Below are 19,949 nucleotides of genomic sequence, written 5' to 3' on the forward strand. Positions count from 1 at the left end.
TAATCTAATAGATCTCACCATTATATCTCCTAAAGGGCAGTGGATGTGTATATAATGATCTGTGATAAATATCAATGCTGTCAATTTTTTTTTTTCATTTCTGGGTGACTTAGAGCCTGCCCTGAAGTGTGGGTTTTTTTTTTTTTTAAAGATGTCTTAAATCCTGTATCAATGGTTAGTTTTGCCTAGTTACTGTTTGTGACTGTGGTTTATTCAAGGCAAGTTTTTAGCTGTTTCTGGGAAAATGATCTCCTTTACTAAGCCACTTTTAAAAAGTGTTGCCTGGAGACAGTATGTTTAGTGTAAAACTTGAGTGGTCTGCTTTACAATTTAATAAATGGTTCTGAAATGTGTGACTGGTATTATAAAGTTTGTAAATAAAATGTATGAAATATGTATTTGTCTTTTTATTTACCATTGTATAGTGCAGAATTTGTTTCCAAGACCCATTTTGTATACAAGGTTGTTTTTTAAACAAGTTCTTGCACAAGTTTGTGACTTGGGGTTCATTTGCCAGATACGATTTTTGAACTTGAAATCTTTTAGGAAACTAATAAAAAAGAGCCACACATTTCCAACAGTAGCTTTCCTACATTATTTGAAGGAGCAGTGGGAATTTTGTAATGAAGTCTTTAATATTATGCTGATGAGCTCAGAGTTAGCGTTCTTCTGTGTTCTGGTGATGATGCGGCGCCTCCTTGCCTTTTGGTTAGTGTCATGTGGGCATCTTTCTTGCTAGGGGATACTGTATAGACCGCCTGAAAACAAAATACATTCAAGTCTGGGATTCCCTTTTGTGATTATTGGAATATGCGCTGAATACCTTGACATAAACATTTCCAGAAGACTTAAATATTCCAACCATATTTAAGTCATGATTCTAAAAATGTGGCACCTGTGTAGGTTATATTTGAAGCAGGGTATGCTGCTAAGCTTCTGATTCTGTGCCATAGTTTGAAGTAGACTTCCTTACTAGATTACAGTGCTTCTCTGTATGGTTACTTCTAACAGTCTGGTGCATAATGAAAATGACAGGTAAACTTGTTACAGTGCTTTTGCTACTAAATGATTCCCTAGTGTCTCAAACTTGAAGCTTAACTGAGCGTAGTCAGCTACTTCCATATGTTGGTGAAATGGAAGAATATAACATACTATGTCAGTAGCTCTTGGGCGTAGGTGCTTTTGAGACAGCTTTTTGTTTCGTTTCCCTAACAGCTGACTTTAAGTCACTGTCATTTTTTAATAAAGGCAGACATTCAGAACTTAGTGTTTTTAATGTGGCAGTGTGCAGACTGCTTTAAAGAAGAAACCAGTACTCCACGGACATTTGTAATATTAACTAGCTGTAGACCCCCAGTCTTTTGATTTCTGAGACTAGGGAGATGCCTTTATTCTAACACTGTTGCATATTAGCTTGTTTACAGCTCAGTATTGTCTCATAGTGTAATTTCCAAAAAGTGGCTTTTAATGTGCTGCAATTAGTTTTAGCCAACTTAACTGCATTTTTCTGTCTTTATGTACAAAATACACCACCTGCCTGTTCTTACTTTTTTCAGTATGCTTAAAGGCGGTGACCTCCCCCACCCCCAACTAACAAGGAATTCTGCCCTCTTCAGTATTAAGTTTCAGGTCATGGTAAATTTATACACACTTAAAGGCAAGGAAACATTGTGATTTACCCATATAAAAGTATTGTTGACTTTGTGCCCTTCTGTCAGCCACCTTAAAGGGGAAGGAATTAGTCTAAAATTGTAAAGCAAGAGCACTTCCACACACTTGTCCGGACAGTGGGGCTGCGGAGTAAGGTGTCGTTAATTAACCTGGTAGCCTGTCCTGTTTAAAATAAGCAGTGAGTGAAGTTATTCTGGTTTTATCCTGAGTTTACCGGATGGTGAATGGGACTTAAAGTATTATGATTGGATGCTCTTTTAAGGGGATCATGATCAACACATGGCTTGTGGTGGTGTCTTTCATGTTGTCCTCTTCAACAAGTCTGTGTACTTGCTGATGTTTTTTGGAGCTTTGCTGTGCCTTCAGCTTTGCGAAAGCCAATGGTGGGCATTAAAATCACCTTGATTTGGGCCAGTAGTGCTTTGTGTAAATTAGAAGTCACTGTAGGGGTCCAGCGTCACTACACTTGTATCACACAAACATGCTACAAGTTTTGAAAATGGATTTAAAAAGAAACCGAAAAGCAAAACCAACCAAAAGCCAAACAGGAAAAACCAAGCCTCCTCTTCCAAACAGCAAAACCCAAGCCTCCTCTTGTAGCAAAGATGTGTCCACAGAGTTTGAAGACTCCCTTCTGTGAAAATTGTTGTTGCAGTTCCTGAGTTTGTCTGTGCATTTTACCTGGTTGACTAGATGATTGAGTTTCGTCTGGATTTTGAACTCTGTTCTGACTGTGCATTTTTGCATGTGCTGTGGAAATCTGAACTGTCACGATCTACAAGTGCCAAGAGAGAATGAGACTCCTTGCTTCGTCCGTTTGGATTACAATGAAATAGTTGTGGCCTATTGTACGTGTAGTTTATGAAAAGACTGTGATACTCGACTTACCATCTACGGCTGCAGAAGTTCACTAATTTGGGCTATTTGCCAGAAGTCTGATTTGTGTTCTGTGAAATCCAGAAAAGCAAGCATTCAGGAGATTTGAATTACAAACTATTTTTTAGAAGTTCCTTGAAGTGCTAACGATGGGTTCCTGCTAACTTAAAGTTACTTTCTTAAGTGGGTTTTGAAAGGTTACACTCAGTACATTAGCAGCAATACTGTCTTGTGGGCTTCTTTTTTCTTCTTTTTTTCCCCCCCTTTTTCCAAAACTTTGATACGCAAACAAAATAACCTAAGGTGTTTCTTTTTTGTGTGATAGACCCACTGCGTTATACTTTGAACTGAGTATCGATTTTCCAGATTAAGTTTTTGTATAAACAAAAAATCCCAAGCCCAATCCCTTGGTGTTTATAGTGGCAACCGAAAAGAGAGGTCTGTATTTCTGGGATTGGTAATTCCTTTATTTAAAAAGCTTAAAATATGTTTTTGTTGTACTAAACTTGTCAGTTTCTTCTTATTACTCCAGGCTCCTGCATCAGAGAAGCTCCCTGTTATGTACCTTATGGATTCCATTGTCAAGAATGTGGGAAGAGAGTATCTCACTGCATTTACTAAAAACCTAGTTGCAACATTTATTTGTGTATTTGAAAAGGTATATACACTTTCAGAAAAGTTCTGTATTCTAAGCAAAACTTGTTCCTGGTAAAATAAATACATGCTTTCAGTTTTGGGTTTTCTTGGGTAGTGAACTATACAACTTGATTGTTTTTTATAAATCTCAGTACTGTATCTATACTGTGGAAGATTATCCCTGCTGCTATCAAGCATGTACACCACACCTTGGCTGAAAGATGCAAAGTCTTACTTAATTTAATTTGGTTCATAAAAGTCTGTAACTTTCCTATCCAGGCAAGATTTTTACTAACAGTATTTTGGTTACCTATTGCTTACCTGGATGGACTTTCGTAATGTATAGACCAATTAATTATGAATTATTGGTTTATTTTTAAGATAGTAAATAGTCTTTATGCCAAGAACAGACTGAGAGTCAGTTTCTTGTGGATTTCTCAGAGCTGCTCTTCCCTGTAGTTAGATTTATCCGATTTACTTAAGTCATGATGTGCAAAATGAGTGTCTAAACTGTGAAGAGTGAATAACACTGACACCTGATTCTCTCCTGGTGGTCTGTGATTTGAAAAAAATGCTAGGGGGGAAAGGCTCTTAGGATGTATTGCTATAGTGCATCACAAATGTGTTTTAATTTCATTCAACGTTGAAAACTACTGCCATATCTCTTAATTTTTGCACTAAATCTTTAAACCCAATGGAGTAATTGTGCATATTCTTCAGTTAGGAAGGCAAATCAAAGTCCAGTTTTCAAAAGACTGGCCTTGAGTGGGTTTAAGTTGGATCAGAAATGAAGGGTTAACTTCTGACTTCCTGTATGCTATGAGAAAGTGGCACCTTACATGAATAGATGGATGGAGCTTTCGCGTATTTACCTATCATTACGTAGCAGCGAGGATCTGAGATCCCAGTATGCTTTATATATGATTTTCAGATGTAAAATGTGTGATCAAATAAGGAATAGATTGTAATAACGACCATAGAAGACTGAAACTCCTGTGTGTAGAGTAGACAGATAGGTAGACACTTGTTTTTTCAGTATTAAATTGTGAATGTTCTTTTACTGAGTTGCCTTTAGCATTGCAGCTGAAGCTCTGGATAATAGCTAATTTTCAGGGTTTTATATGTTAACTGCCTACTAAGCTAACTAGAACTATTTAATTAATGTGTGTTAATTAAATGTGTAAAGTGGCAGTCACTTCTGATAGCTTAATTGGTCGTGTTAAGAGATGTAAGTAGAATTCCACCACTCACATTGTAACAAATTTTGTTTTATCAGTAAATGGTCACTAAGGTTTCTTTAGACACTTCATGAAGGCAGAAACTTTTGCTCAGTCATTTCTGCACCTTTTGCAGTGAACTTCATACCCTCTCATTGAAAATTGTGTACAGGCACCCCGCCCCAGTAGCTAAGTGTGAATTATTTTTGTTGAAGTTCCTGCTCCTCCCTGAAAGAGCCTCTGAACGTTCCAGACTATTCTGTGTCTTGCTGTAACATGTTAAAAATGAAACTGCAGCAAAACCCACCTACTTAGTCAATACTTAATGATTGAATTGGGATATTGGCGTTAGGACAGCTGCATATATTTTGTCCTCAAATGTTTTTCATTTATTGCTTAATTGAACTACTCAAGTTATGAGATGAACTAGATTTTGCTTTACTGTAAATTTCTAAATTACCTGTCATGAGATAATCCAAACTAATTGTGAAGAGATAAAATGGGCACTGGTCCTGCAAGTACGCTTGATCTACGGCTCACAGATGGGTGTAATGTTGCAGCTGAACTGAAATATATTTGACTTCATTTTAGCTAATACCCCTTTTGTTGCATTTGTTGGGAGAAAAATCCTTCGGTGACTAAACAGCTGAGCAAAATGCCTTTTCTGTTCACAAAGTTTGTTGTTTCCTGATTTGTTTGTCATTGTTATACTACATTCAGTGCAAACACTTGAATAATGTATTGTCTCAGAGGCTGTTGCCTTTCAATATTTTTGTTACTGTATTTTTTCCACAGAAATTGGGCAAGTAAATGAGAATTTTGGTAATGGAAAAGTTGAAAGAAAATTCTCAGAGAATGGTAATACACAATAAAACCTTCAAATGGCCTTGAAACAACAATTCCACATTTGAACTTCTGTTACCGATTCCGTTGGTATAGATGTATGATCGGCACTGCTTATAAATTCTGTATAGCAAGTTTGATGTGTTAAAATGGCAAACTCTTGGTAGAAATAGGAAATAAATCTTAAGTTCTACAGAAAAGTTTAAGAAATTGTTTTATATTAACTTAACAAGCCATAGAATTGTTTTATTGTTTTAGGTGGATGAAAATACTAGGAAAAGTTTATTTAAGTTACGCTCCACATGGGATGATATTTTTCCTTTGAAGAAACTATATGCACTTGATGTCAGAGTCAACTCATTAGATCCTGCTTGGCCAATTAAACCTCTGCCCCCAAATGTGAATACTTCTAGCATCCATGTGAATCCTAAGTTTTTAAATAAATCGGTAAGTTTTTATGCCTACTGTATGAACAGATGGTAATATGTGTAATTTTCATTGTTTGTATGGTGATTTTTGACAATTTATTAAGAATGAAGTATCTGACCTTTGTAGACAGGTAAGAGGAATTTCAGAATATTTGATGGGTTTGCTTTTTTTATCTCAAAACTGGATTCTAGATTTTCAAACACTGATGACTTTATATTAAATGATATACACCTGTCACAGCAGGCAAATTCTAGTGGGGCAAAAGTTTTAAATTCTTTTATTTATATTTTGCATTGAAAATTCAATTTATAACTACTGTACAGACTAAGTCCCAGCCTGGATCATGATAACAGTTAAAAGAGATGGACTTAGTTGATTCCATCAGGATTTTAAATGTAACTTCTTTTATTCTGTTTTTAGCCAGAGGAATCTACTGCACCTACCTCTGCTGTCACTTCTGGTGCCTCTACTCCTCCAGCTGTTCCTGAAATACAAAAGAATTTGACACAGGAGCAACTGATAAGGCAGCAATTGCTTGCAAAGCAAAAGCAGTTGTTAGAACTTCAGCAAAAAAAGTTAGAGCTGGAGCTGGAACAGACTAAAGCACAGTTGGTGAGTAGGATAGTTGATGAAACTTCTATAGTTGAGTCTCACTTTCTTTTGGACAGTACTTAGCTATACTGGTAGCTGCAGTACAGTATTTTTTCCTCATGTTAGGCAAGTGTAGCTATTTTAGGACTAAAGCAATGGAAGTCGATCTGGAGTTCCTGAACAGTATTTGTTACCTAAAAAAACTTAAGAATTACATTCAAAACAGAGGTTAAAAAAGGTAAAGTTTTTGGTTTCTTGTTTTTAACTTCTCTCCAAAATGATGCTTGCCTGTGATCCTCATCTTCCCTCTCTTCTTGTGGCTCACAAGAAGCCAGACTTCTTCAAATATGTTTACTCTTAGAGAACAAAGAAGCCTGATTGTTGGAATTAAAGTCAGTTTCCTCATTACATTAGGTTGGTTTGATGCCACCATCTGAAGATGGCAGTTAAGCTGTATTGGTTTACATTTGTAATTGAAAGTCTTGCTATGTTGGCAGATGATGATACCAAAATAAAGCATCTGAAGTGTAGAAATTTGAAAATCATATCAGATACTTGGCAGCTTAGTTGTCTTGAACATGTGGAATATATAGGAAAACTAATATTGTAATGAGAATATGTGCCTAAGTTACATGTCTTGCAGTAATGACTTTGTAGTAGTGATTTTGCATTATATTTGAATTTGATCTTTTGTAATGGTATTGCATTATTTTAACACTTATAATTAGCAATTAATGGGTCATTTTCAGTTAAATGCTGAATCTCATAACTTTCAAGCCATTTCTATTTATAGTTTTGGTTTTGAGACAGAATACCAGCGTCTCGGGGTAGGAGTTGTCATGCAGATTAATGCTGCATTTTTTTCTTATTTCAGGCTGTATCTCTTAGTGTTCAGCAAGGGTCATCTACTATAGCTTCAGTTCCAGCACCTTCCAAGCAACACATGTCTCCCACACCTCATATGGCAGTTAAACCACCTCATCAGACCACTGTGCAATCTGAAAAAAACAAACCATCCCCAAGTCCTCCACTTCATGATATCAAAATAGTAAATAGGGATCCTCGGCTTAATAGGATGGCTCAACATTCCTCTCATGCTAAAGATCAATCTCATAGGAAAGAATTTCCACCAAACATGACCAGTCAGTCTGATACCAAGGCAAACAAAACAACACAGGCTGAAAAACAAAACTCAACAAAGCAAGAAAAATTGAAAGCAAGTGAAAAAACACAGAAGAAAGAAGCTGACCAGTCAGAAGCAAAATCTAAATCACCATCCCCTTTGAAAAATAAGCTACCCAGTGCAAAAGATACTAAAACCCAGGAATGTGAAAGCACAAAAGTATCTGAAATTAGTAAGCGGGACCCAAGACTGAAAAGACACCTTCAAGATAAGTCAGAGGGCAAAGAGGAGGAGGTGAAAGAAAAGAGGAGAAATACAGAGAAAAAGGAAAAAGAGGAACATAAGACATGTGAACATAGACCAGTAGGCAGCAGAAATAAAGTAATTAATGGTGCTGTTCAGAAACAAGACACGACTACAGAGGAGTCAGAAAAACAGGGTGGAAAACAAGGGAGATCAAGTGGTAGAAAACGGTCACGATCACGCTCTCCTAAGGCTCGGTCACCATCTACACATTCTCCAAAAAGACGAGAGAGGAGATCACCCAAGAGAAGACTTAGGAGTTTATCTCCCACTTCCTCGACTCCTAAAATCGGAAAGATACGTCAGATAGGCGCTAAGCAGTCTCATGTTGAGGAAGGCACACAAGCAGCAAGAGACGAAAGAAATTCTAATAAGAGAAATGTTAAACAAGAGGTGCGAGATCCGAGGAGAGTGAAAAAAGCCCAAGAAGACAGGCCTCAAGAAACAGCAGGCCAGCATTCTACAAAAGCTTCTCCTGATCCAAAGGAGAATGCAGAAAACTGGCAAGGATCCAAGTCAGGCAAGAGGTGGAAATCTGGTTGGGAAGAAAATAAAAAGTAAGTTACTATCTTTTAAACAACTTGTGTTTAACGTCAGTAGAAATTCTACTGCTGACTTCAGTATAGTTGGCTTTGGGAGGCAGTGTTCAGATTGTTAAAATTTGTAAGTTTAACTTCTTTCCCCTAGTGAAACATGGAAATGGTGCATACTTAGATTCTAAGGTGATAATGATGTTTTGCCATGATCAGTTCTTACAGGAATGTAACAGTTATGTTCTGGATAAAGAAGTAGTCTGTATTTTAAATATATTCTTGCTTTCAGCTCACAGCAGAATGAAGAACACCAAGCACTTGGTAAATCCCCTCACCAAAGACACCGGGAAAACTGGCCTGCCGGTAAAGGAATTTTATCACCCCGAGCACCAAAGCAGCAGCACCGGTTAAGTGTGGATGCCAATTTACAAATTCCCAAAGAATTGACATCTGCAAGCAAGAGAGAATTACTTAAGAAGGTAATATTAATCAATCTGTCTTCATAGAAGTGTCCTGGGTATAGTTTGCTTAGCATTTTGTTTTTAGAAGTCTAAACTTTAACTTTGCATTGTAGGCCAATGAACGCTTGACATCTGGTGAAATAACACAAGATGAGTTCCTCATGGTAGCTCATCAGATCCGACAGCTGTTCCAGTATCAGGAAGGAAAGCACAGATGTAATGTCTGGGATAGCCCTACAGAGGAAAAATGTGGTTTGAAAAAGAAACCTCTTCTGTCGGATGCGGAATTAACATACTATGAACATAAGGCTAAACTAAAAAGAACGCAAGTTCAGCATTCATTGTCAAGGCTTGATCTGTTGGATCCTGATGATATTTTGGATTATCATATACCTGATGCATTGCTTTCTGGAATAGAATGTGAGCAAGCAAAAGCCAAGCGTGGAGTACAGTTTGACAGAAAAGAACCATTTGGAGAAAGATCAAGGAGACATTCTCCTGTAAGTGGCACTAATAGACCTTTTGCCGATAACCTCTCACCACTTGAGAGTCGACGAAGACTTGAGGAACAAAATGCTACTAAAGGAGCAAGAGGTTCTAAGAACTTTGATCCTTACGACAGCTGGGGAGAATCAGATGAATTTAGAGATGCTCTCAGACAACAGGGAAAGATCACAACAGAGTTCCAGAAAATAGATGGTGATGCAATCTGCAGATTTGATAATCGTGAAGAAAGACAACTTCTTGGGCAAGCTGGTATGTGCTTTTGCTTCATTTTACATCTGTTAAGTATGTGGCAACATTTTAGTGAGTGGTTACCTGGTTTGTTCTGTTTTGTTTTTTTTTTTAAGGTGTTCGAGAAGAACCAAGATCACCCTTCAGTGAACGTTTCAAAAGAGCTAGGTATGAAGATCCAGAGAAAGCACCATTTCCGGAAAGTCCAGGATCAAGATTTGCAGGCATTGAAGCAAAGCAGAGGATAAGTGCACTAATGGAAGACAGACCTCTATTTGATGGCTCACCTAGACCAGCTGCTGCAAGGGTTGGGGTGGATGGACCAGGAAGTCCTTTTGTTGATGGTCCTGCTGGTGGTTCAAGTTCCAGACTCGATGGGCCGCCTGGACAGGCTGCTCTGAGATTTGAAGGGCCTTTGGTGGGGGCAGGTGCGTCTCAGTTTGATGGACCACTGGCAGGAGCAGGGGGAGCTGGAGCCTTAAGATTTGATGGGCCACCAGGGCAGCTGGCAGGGGCCCTGAGGTTTGAAGGACCCCCAGGACAGGTTGGTGGAGGAGGTCCGCTGAGATTTGAGGGACCCCTTGGGCAGATAGGTGGGCCTTTGCGGTTTGAGGGGCCTGCAGGGCAACCTGTAGGTGGTCCTAGATTTGAAGGACCTGGCGTTGGCCTCAGATTTGAGGGTCCCCGTGGTCAGCCTTCCGGTGGTCTCAGGTTTGAGGGACCTCATGGTCAACCTATGGGGCCTCGAGGTCAACCAGGGGGTGGTCTCAGGTTTGAGGGACCCCATGGTCAGCCCTTGGGGCCTCATGGTCAACCAGGGGGTGGCCTCAGGTTTGAGGGGCCACATCTACAGCCATTGGGGCCCCATGGTCAACCTGGAGGTGGCCTCAGATTTGAGGGGCCACATGGTCAGGCTATGGGGCCACATGGACCATCAGGTGGTGGGCTCAGATTTGAGGGACCACATGGACCATCAGGTGGTGGGCTCAGACTGGAAGGACCACATGGTCAGCCAGGTGTAGGTCCTAGGTTGATTGATGGACCAGTACACCAGGGAGCTGGTGGTCTTAGATTTGATGGTCCTCTGGGCCGGTCCGGGCCGAGATTTGATGGTTGTCATGCAGCTGCATTTGATGGTCAGCCTGGACAGCTCTCTCTCTTGCAAAGATTTGATGGAATTCATGGACAGCCTGGTCCAAGATTTGAAAGGGCGCCTGGCCAACAGGCGCAACCACGATTTGATACAGCCATACCTCAAAGATTTGATGGACCTCACCAGCCAGCCTCTAGATTTGACTTGCCCCTTGGCCTTCAAGGTGCACGTTTCGAAAATGTAGCTAACCATCCTGCCTCAAGACTAGAAATGTCACCATACGGACAAGGTGGCCCATTTGTCGAACATCCCGGCCAGGGCTACAATGGACCGTCTCATGGGATGCAGTTCCAGAGACCTGATCTGTTTGATGGTTCGCCTGGACCAAATTTCAATGGGCCAGCTGGCCCAGGAGCACAGAATTTCCCATTGAGAGCAGCTGGACATTTCTTTGATGAAAAAAGTCTTCAGGGTCCTCAATATGGAAACTTCAATAATCTGCCAATGGGAAGTAATCAGGTAAGAATTGATTGCGTTAAATGATTAGCTTGTAGAAATGTTTTTGTATAGAGAATTAGCACTTTTTCTTTCTGTAAAAATTGAAGATTTTTCTGAAGAGCTGGCAGACGGGGAGCCAGTATCGAGCTAAAAAAGTGATCCTTCTTACTAGTTTCTAGATAATTTAAGAAGGACATGCATTGCTATTTTTTAAGAATCTTTTTTTAAGAATTAAAATAATGGATCTTCACAATCATTTTGTAGCTCAGAATATGGCAGAGAAATTAGTACTTGAAAACAAAACTAGGTAGTTGGAAGCCTTGGTGTTTTCGTTAAACTTCCACAAAATGAATTCTGTATGAAGCCTGAAAGGTAATATAAGTGAGTAGAGATGAATTTTTCTAAGAGGTGTAGAGTTAGAATGGACCAAAAGAATTCTGTTGTCTTTTTGCAGCTGTTAGTACTGGTGACAAGCCAGTTTTAAGGACACAAACATAACTTGGGGGAATTGAGAAAGATACGGACATTGTTGAACTGCAGTCTTTTATTAAAATTATCTTGGTACCAGCTTGCTTTATGAGTTCAATTCTCTTTGCTGTTGCCTCTTGGAAATGCTCTCTTTGAAAGGGGAAAATCATACTTGACATCAGTGAAAATTATGTTTCTTTCAGTAGATTAGAGATTTCAGAGGGCATTTTTCATTTGGGTGATAATAATTGAACACGAAGAGTTAACTGATTGTATGAAAGCAGATAACGTGCCCTGCTAACCTCTGTGTTATGCAAATGTTAGGCAAAATGAATAGTGTTCTGAAATTTTTCTGGTGGGAAGTCAAAACGAGGGAAAGATTATGGAGTCATTTGTGGACCTTTCAATACCAAACTGACATGATTCACTCCTGGAAGGAGCTTAATATGTATAAAATTATTAAGAAATGTCTAGAAGTTAATGATAAAATCAAAAAAAGTATGTTTATAATTGCATTATTGTACAAAAAATACTTAAATACTTACTTTTGCAGGTTTCTCTCATGTCTGCTCAACCAGGACCTTATGGCCAAGGTCAACAGTATTTGCCAAATCCTGGAAGTTTTGTTCAGAACCCTGCAGGTATGTAACAAAATAATTCCTTCTATTTCTTTTGGATTGTTCTGTTTGTCAGTGGCCACAAAGATTACCCTTTTGTAATGTCCTGGTGTACTAGGTGTGTGTGGACTAGGGCAAGCCTCGTCAGTGAGGTGGCCACAGATGTGGTTTCTATAGTACCTTCATCTCTTTGGGGGTTTCCCTCAAACAGTGAAGGCTTTCATTAGTTTTTGTGAACCATGTAGTTTTGGTATGTAGTTGTGCTAAAAAAAAAAGAAAAAAATTTTGGTCTGCTTTTCTGGAAGGCACCAGTCTGTAGGTCTGACTTGCATTTGCTAGGGTGTGTAAACGTTCCCAGTATAGAAGTGATTAGTAATGAAAAGTTTCTAAAAAGTCATAAAAGGTTAAAGTAGGTGATGAAGTAGATTGGTCCTGGTGAAATATTTAAGCATAAAATAAGGAAAATACTGCATTTCAGTAAACACTATCCAGTAGAAATCTTGTGTGTGGGCAACCAGTTTAGCATTTCAGAATACATTATGAAGGAAGTTGTTGCAAGGGAAGAAATTAGCCATGGACATAAAGCAAAGAGAGTTGATAAAGAGTTTGAAATAAAAAAATGGAAGAAACAGGAGGCAGAATGAAGAATGTGTTGTGAAATATGCTGATAAAAGTGAAGTAAATTTCTGGTGCTAACCTTTTGTTTCCTTGACTGTCGATGTTTTTCCATAGGAGCCCTTCCACATACATATCCTGATAACCACCTTGGACAGCTTGATGTCAATGAATTGTTTGCTAAGCTGCTGTCAACAGGGATCCTCAAACTGTCAAAAACTGATTCCACTTCAGCACGTATGTAGATCCATTATGTTCTAACTACTCAGTTTATCCACAACTGAAGTGTAAAGCTAAGTATAAGAACTTTTGTGAACTCCTGCATGTTTGGTTTTTTTAACTGAACTTTCGTTTTGGGAAGGAATTTAGTGCACATGATGGAGTAAATTCTTAGTACCTTGTTTAATTTGTACACTTCAGCTATCCAGAGCAGTCAGTTTTGTCTTTGCTTCTGTGCCTCAGTAACTTGTTCTTGGTTATAATCAGATTTTTGTCAGTTTCTGAAATATTTCTGTGTCTCTGAAGACTGAATTTTAATGCCAAAGGCTGAGGTGAAATACTGGTTTCCTAAATTGAAATTCTGAGTAACTTACAGTATCTTGGATGCTTTTTTTAAATGATATTAGAATGTGACTGACTTAGCTATTGCACACTTGTATTTTAGCATAGTCAGATCGTATTTATTAAATATATGAATAAAAATAACTTTCAGGAGCATGCCATTTCTTTCTGATGATGTACTGAAATTTTGATAAAATGATATCTTTATGCTTTCTAGAAGTGAATGAAACATCAGCCCAACCAGCTGCTGAAGAGGAAGATGATGACCAGAATGAAGATCAAAATGTTCCGGACCTCACTAACTTTACAGTTGAAGAACTTAGGCAGTGCGTATAGTAGAATGAGTTTACAGTGCAGTAAGAATAATGACATGGTAGTATCTAGATAGTTAATTCAAGACAGCTGAGAGCTTTTAGAAGGTTACATGTCACTGTGACTAAGAGGACCTGCAGTTTTTGGTGTTGTCCTTGGACAATTTGAGGGAGGAAAAAGAGGGAAAATTAACCTGGGAAAACTATCTTTACACAAGTTGCATGTTGTTACTTAGTAAGGTTGTGATACGTATTTAAGGCAGTGTTTCTCCCTTTGTTACTACTAATTTTACCACCTTTGTGGTAGTTTGCAAAGCTGAGCCAAATGCAGGCGTTCCTGTTTTATGCACTACCAGGTGATGAAGCTAGTAGGCATGAAACGCAACAGTAGTGTGTTTCTCATGAATAGTTAGTATGAGCCCATTGTTTGTTATTTGAATGTTTCAATTGATTGTGTTATGAAAATCAGGAAGAATTTAGCCATATTGTGTGTTATAACCTTGTAGTAGATTCATACTTTTCCTCTACTCTTGTGGGCATATGAAGCAACTTCCCGAGAAACTTTTTGCCTGTTTCTTTTCAAAGAAATATTAAGATTTTTTTTTTCTTTTTTGTAGGCGTTATGATAGTGTTATAAATCGACTGTACACTGGAATTCAGTGTTACTCGTGTGGAATGAGATTCACTACTTCACAGACAGATGTGTATGCGGATCATTTAGATTGGCATTATCGTCAGAACCGGACAGAAAAAGATGTTAGCCGAAAAATTACACACAGAAGATGGTACTACAGTTTAACGGTAAGTAATGCAGTATGCGTCTTGATAAATTACAGGCCAGATTCTGTGTTTTACTAGTGCATGTGCTGTAGGATTGCAGTTGAAATTTACATCATCACTGGAGTTGGCCTTTGGTAAACAATGGTGTCAAAGATATTTCAAGTAGTTCTCAAATGCCTGTCAAAATACAAAAGGCAATTGTATTATGAACAGTAAACAGTTTGAAGATGTCAGTACTGTTTTCGTTGCACTGAGAATGGAATGGAAATGGAAGGATAGTGGTTTTTCTGGAAAAAGCTTTTTTGAAGCAGTGGGGGAAAGTGTGTGTTGTGCTAATGCTGTGTGTGAGCAGCATTTCAGTTTTAATGAAGTAGGATGTATTAAATAAGATGTTTTGGGGATGTCTGATTTTTTGTGTGGTTTTGTTTTTTTCTGGGTTTGTTTCTCCCCCCCCCGATTTATTTTTTAAATGTTTCTGACTACTGGTCAGTGTCTGAGTGTGAACGAAAACTTTCTCTTTAGGACTGGATTGAATTTGAAGAAATAGCTGATCTAGAGGAGCGTGCAAAAAGCCAGTTTTTTGAAAAAGCTCATGAAGAGGTTGTGCTGAAGACACAAGAAGCTGCAAAAGAGAAGGAGTTTCAGAGTGTGCCTGCTGGACCAGCTGGAGCAGTTGAGGTAAGTTTCAGCTTGCCTTTATTAGCTGAGATACTGAGACTCATCTAATACGTCAAAGAAGTTTACGGCATTCTTTCATACAGTGGGCTGTATGTAGACTAAAGTCATTGTCTTGTTCCTCTGTGCATAGGTGGTATATCTGTTTAGGGAATGGTTGCTTGCCAGTGGCAGATAGTATAAATCACCTGTAGTTCAAAAAAATCTGCACCCGTTGGCATTCCATCATTTTAGCAAAATTGAAATGGGCAAAGTGTGTTAATTTACTGAATGTTTCCATAGGAAGAGTAAATAAATCAAGTGAATCGGAAATTGTCCTTTGTCATTCAAATAATGATTGGGTTTACTGGGTTTTGTGATACTTTGACATAGAAATTTCCTTTCGATAGAAGATAGGCATTAGGACAAAAAAATACTTCAATCTTAAAGTGGCCACTAGATCTGTATTTTGTAGATGAATTGGTCTAGTAATCAAATACAAATGTTGGTAGAATTACGATTTTGTTTTACATGCTAAGCCTCTAAGAAACTAGCTGTCAAGCCGTGAAGGCCTTTGTTTTAATTTTAAAAAGTACCTTTTTTTCGCTTTGTTCTCTGAGTTGATTATTTTGCACAGAAGTACTAAAAATACTAACACTGCATCTAAAAGTTTTGTCTTTTTTAAGTTGAGACTCCAGGTTAAGGGGAAGAGTGAAGATAATGCCATAAATAAAATCAGTTAAGTCCCTGTACTGGATTGTCTTGCATGACAGTAAAACAGCATTAGATTGTTAAAAGTGTTTTGCAGAGAATTCCTAGCTAAGAGGGCAAAGGTTGCCGTTTTCAAGTGACAGCAGTCTTCAAGGCCAGGTGGTGATCATTGCTCAGTCCTCAGACTATACTCAAATGGTTTTTAAAAGTTTTCTAAAGTTATTTTTAAAGTGTGAAGGAAAGATCATGTTGTAGTCTTAATGTATTTATCTGAATTTAAAAGAACCTTATTTGACTGTTACTAGGTTCTTGAAGTTCATGTGTTCAATAAATTGTTGCAATAACCTCATTTATCTCTTGTAACTCCGATAACTTTTCAGAGCTGTGAAATTTGCCAAGAGCAATTTGAACAGTATTGGGATGAGGAAGAGGAAGAATGGCACCTGAAGAATGCTATCAGAGTAGATGAAAAGGTAATTGATCTTACTTACCTGTGATATTTATAGTAAAAAAACCCAAAGAATTATAGCAAAAATAAAAAGTGGGAGGGCCAAGTGCTCCTTTTGTCTTGAAGGATTCCCATGGTAGTTTTCCTGGCTTCCAAGTACAGAAATATCTGAACTGTTGGAAGTGGATGAAGTCGTGATATCATTAGTTAGAGGCTCAGTAGCCTTCCCTTATACTGCAGTGCAAAAAGAAAAGTGAATGTCTTCATATATGGGTGTAGAATATTGGTTTCATTATTTCTGTATGCAGCTGTACACAAATAATTCCCAGCACTTAGCCAGGCTTCTGTATGATAGCTTTTCCTAGACAGACATACACAAAATCTTTCCCCAGTTACATTTGACACCATACTTGGCCTGCTTGTACCATTGTTTTTCTAGACAAATCATGCGATGATGTGTAATTGACACTGTTCATAACCAGTGATCCTGCTATAATTTTTTTTATGTATTTAAATGTATTACAATTCTTTTTCAGATATACCATCCATCTTGCTATGAAGATTACCAAAACGTAAGTGAATCCTTCTTCGTATTTTTTGAATTATTTTGCTTTCAGTTTGTTTGCTTGATCTCTGACTTTGCAGGGAGCAGATGTGTTCAGAATGTGCTACCCGTTTCTCTTGCCTAAGACTTTGAAGGCCTTGAGCATGACAGGTTGATAATACAGAATTAGCTAAGATGTATTTCTTGTTGTGGTGTACTCTGGCAGCTTGTGTGTCATACGCGACTAAAGCGAAACCATGGTTTGAAAACTCATCGTGCATTTACTGTTGAGTAACGTGCATAATGTTAGGAATTTGCAAAAATGAAGTTAGATAGGTGTTGGTGTGTGTTACGTTTCTAATGCTTTGGGAGTTACTGTTCCCCTGGGGAAAGCAGGGAATAATTTATGGTAATGTATTAAGCATTTCATCACTGCTTGGATGGTACCTTTTCAAAGGTAAAAAGTGAAAAAGTAATGCTATTAAAAAATAAATTTGTTTTCTTAGGGTCTTGATAAAGTAGAAGTTTGGATTTTGAGTGCCTGAGCATCAGCATGTTTGCATTTTTAAAAACAGTAAAAGGGATAAGAATCTAAAAATGGTTATTTTAATGTGCGTTAATGCTATATTGACTTTCGCTTTGCAGACATCATCATTTGATTGCACACCATCTCCCAGCAAGACTCCTGTAGAAAATCCACTAAATATAATGTTGAACATTGTTAAACAAGAAACACAAGAGTCCTGCGACTCTCCTAAAGTCAAAGAAGAACCTGAGGACACCCCTACTGCCTGTGCAGAAGAGAGCACACCTGCATCTACAGATATAAAAACGGAACCTGATGAGTCTGTTTAAACAAACTGAGGTATGAATTTTTTTTTTTACAGAAGAGCTACTGTGTTATCTCTGGAAGGCAAATACTTTTTATATGAAATAGAAATGTTCAAGTGAGGCAGGGCCTCAACTGTTTGGTTAATAAATACATTTTTGTATTTGGATTTCTTATTGCCTGCACAGTTTCAGGTGTCATTGTGTGAAAGTTCTGTAGATGCGTGAAAATTTAATGGAATGAAATGGTATATGTAAAAATGTACAATTTTCACTTGTGCAAATGTAAATTATAAATAAAAGATATTTTTGCTATATATGGAGTGTAATGTTTATGCACACCATCAACTGAAGACAGTGTTTCTGTACTTTTTTTCAGTTTAAATGGAATTAAAAAGAACTTTTGCTCAATAACATTCAGAAAAATGAAAGCAAATAACTTCTTTCAGTTATCCCATAGGTGGATTATCAAGGGAAGCAGTGCAGGAACTTCTCAAACAACGCTAGATTTCTTTTCTTTTTAAATTTATTTGAACAAACTTACATATCCAGATTAAAAAAAAAAAAAAAAAAAAAAAAACCCAAAAAAAAAAAACCACCCCACCCCCCCAAAAAAAAAAAAAACACAACAAAACAAACCCAAAAAAACCCACAAACAACCATTAAACCACCCCCAAAACCTAAAAGACAGTTCTGGGTAGAAGGGGAAAATCTAACAAACCAACTGGAGTGCTTGATTTTGAACACAAGTGCCAACAAACAATTAACGAACCAGGATGCCTGGTAGTTAAGACATTTTTAATGATTTTTTTTTTTTCCATTACTCAAACACCTAAGAATTTAATACAGCTAAACAAACTTTTCTTTACGTTACAGGGGGGAATGAATGTAAGAATGCTCATTTGAAACATGGTTAACTTTTTTTTTTGTTGCTTCTGACTGGACTTAGATGGTAAACCAGATATCCTGAGATGTTAATATTTCTTAAATGTGATAAATAAAATTAAGCATATATTTGAGTGTGAGCCTCTTCCTTTCAATAATGGGTTTGTGTGGCTGGCATGTTTGTGAGATTGGAAATAATAGAGTTGTGTGTCTTAGGTCAATACGCATTTAATGTTTTATTCACTTTGCCACGTGTATAGTATGTGTTTTTAAAGCTGCTGGGAGCAAGACCTAAGTACTAAAAGTCAAAGAGCAATGTCACAATCCTAGAGTGTTACTCTTGCAGTGAGGGTACTTGGGAGGGCAGAATTCACTGATCAGTGAATTGATGAATGATGTAAGTAGAAAGAATCAGCTGTGAAGGTGATTTTGCTATTGGCTGCAACACTTCCTGTCTTCACAACCAGGCTTCAAGCAGTTTTTAAGATGTGAATAATTCTATGACTCTCGTATTAAAGTTGTAGCTATAGTTGCACGTGTGCCCTTTTCTAGATATCAACCTTAAAAATACCTTCAAGTAGGAGAAAGTCTAGAGGAACAAAAGGCGGAGAGATCAGGGATAAGTCAGTCTTCAGGGTGGTGTGTGTGGCTGCTGGCTGTGCTGTGGGAGTTACTCCATTGTTACTTGTTGCAACTTCTTCCCGGAACAGGGATGTAGGCTTGGTCCCATTGACACTTTGTGTCCTGGAATACTGTAAACTTCTAAATGATACAAATTGAAATTCAGAGGAGACTGCAGAGATGTGGTATCTTTAGATATGTAGAAGGCTGTTAGAAAAAGGGAACAAATTACTCTGTCTACTAGGGAGACCAGTAAGTTGGAGCAAGAGGCTTTATGGCAACTTTCTAAGGACAGGGATAATTAAATTCTAAATGGACCTTACTTGGTCCATGTAATTATCAATACACACCTGTAAATCTGATTGGGGAGGGTTCATTCTGCCTGGAGGTGAGACTGTGGAATGCAGGGTGCTTTTTTTGCATCATCAGAGGAACCCAGCTTCCCCTCTGGGCACCAGCTGGTTTTGGCTAAGGAGCAGAACTATGTCACTGCAGGGGAAAAAACATCCCCCTTGTACTCTATGAACATCTGAGCGATAGGGACAGAAGGTTAAATGTACACAAATTGTGATTATTCTGCAGAGAGAGCATAAGCAGGTTAAATACGTTTTGGTCCGTATATCGCTGATGGTTTCAGATATGAGAATAGATGCTTATTTGTTACACATCCGTGGGAAATGCAATGAAGACACTAGTCCCGGGCTGCCTAAAAGCACCACCCAGCAATGCAAGTTCCCCCACGCCATCCTTTCCCTGCTATCCTACCCCTCAGGCGCTACAGCCATCCACAGGCAACTGTATTGCAGCGCAGACGGATGAGCCCTACCTCTCCCCGAGGGAGAGCGGGCTCTCCCCTCGCCCACCGAGGCGCCATGGCCGCCCCTTGCCCCAGCCCCT

At 38.4% G+C, this 19,949-nt stretch overlaps 1 protein-coding gene across 1 annotated transcript; it reads left to right on the forward strand.

Moving 5' to 3' along the window:
• Positions 1 to 3,081: 3,081 nt before the first annotated feature.
• Positions 3,082 to 18,112, forward strand: PCF11 (PCF11 cleavage and polyadenylation factor subunit). Its single transcript, XM_009699303.1, has 15 exons — positions 3,082 to 3,205; positions 5,502 to 5,690; positions 6,093 to 6,284; positions 7,138 to 8,246; positions 8,512 to 8,701; positions 8,797 to 9,439; positions 9,535 to 11,030; positions 12,031 to 12,118; positions 12,827 to 12,946; positions 13,488 to 13,596; positions 14,199 to 14,382; positions 14,884 to 15,039; positions 16,107 to 16,199; positions 16,711 to 16,746; positions 17,364 to 18,112. The coding sequence occupies exons 1-15, from the start codon at positions 3,107 to 3,109 to the stop codon at positions 17,571 to 17,573; spliced, it is 4,914 nt and encodes a 1,637-aa protein (XP_009697605.1). The 5' UTR covers positions 3,082 to 3,106; the 3' UTR covers positions 17,574 to 18,112.
• The last annotated feature ends 1,837 nt before the right edge of the window (positions 18,113 to 19,949 follow it).

Source organism: Cariama cristata, unplaced genomic scaffold, assembly GCF_000690535.1.
Source record: "Cariama cristata isolate BGI_N322 unplaced genomic scaffold, ASM69053v1 scaffold36974, whole genome shotgun sequence".
Taxonomy (NCBI): Eukaryota; Metazoa; Chordata; class Aves; order Cariamiformes; family Cariamidae; genus Cariama; species Cariama cristata.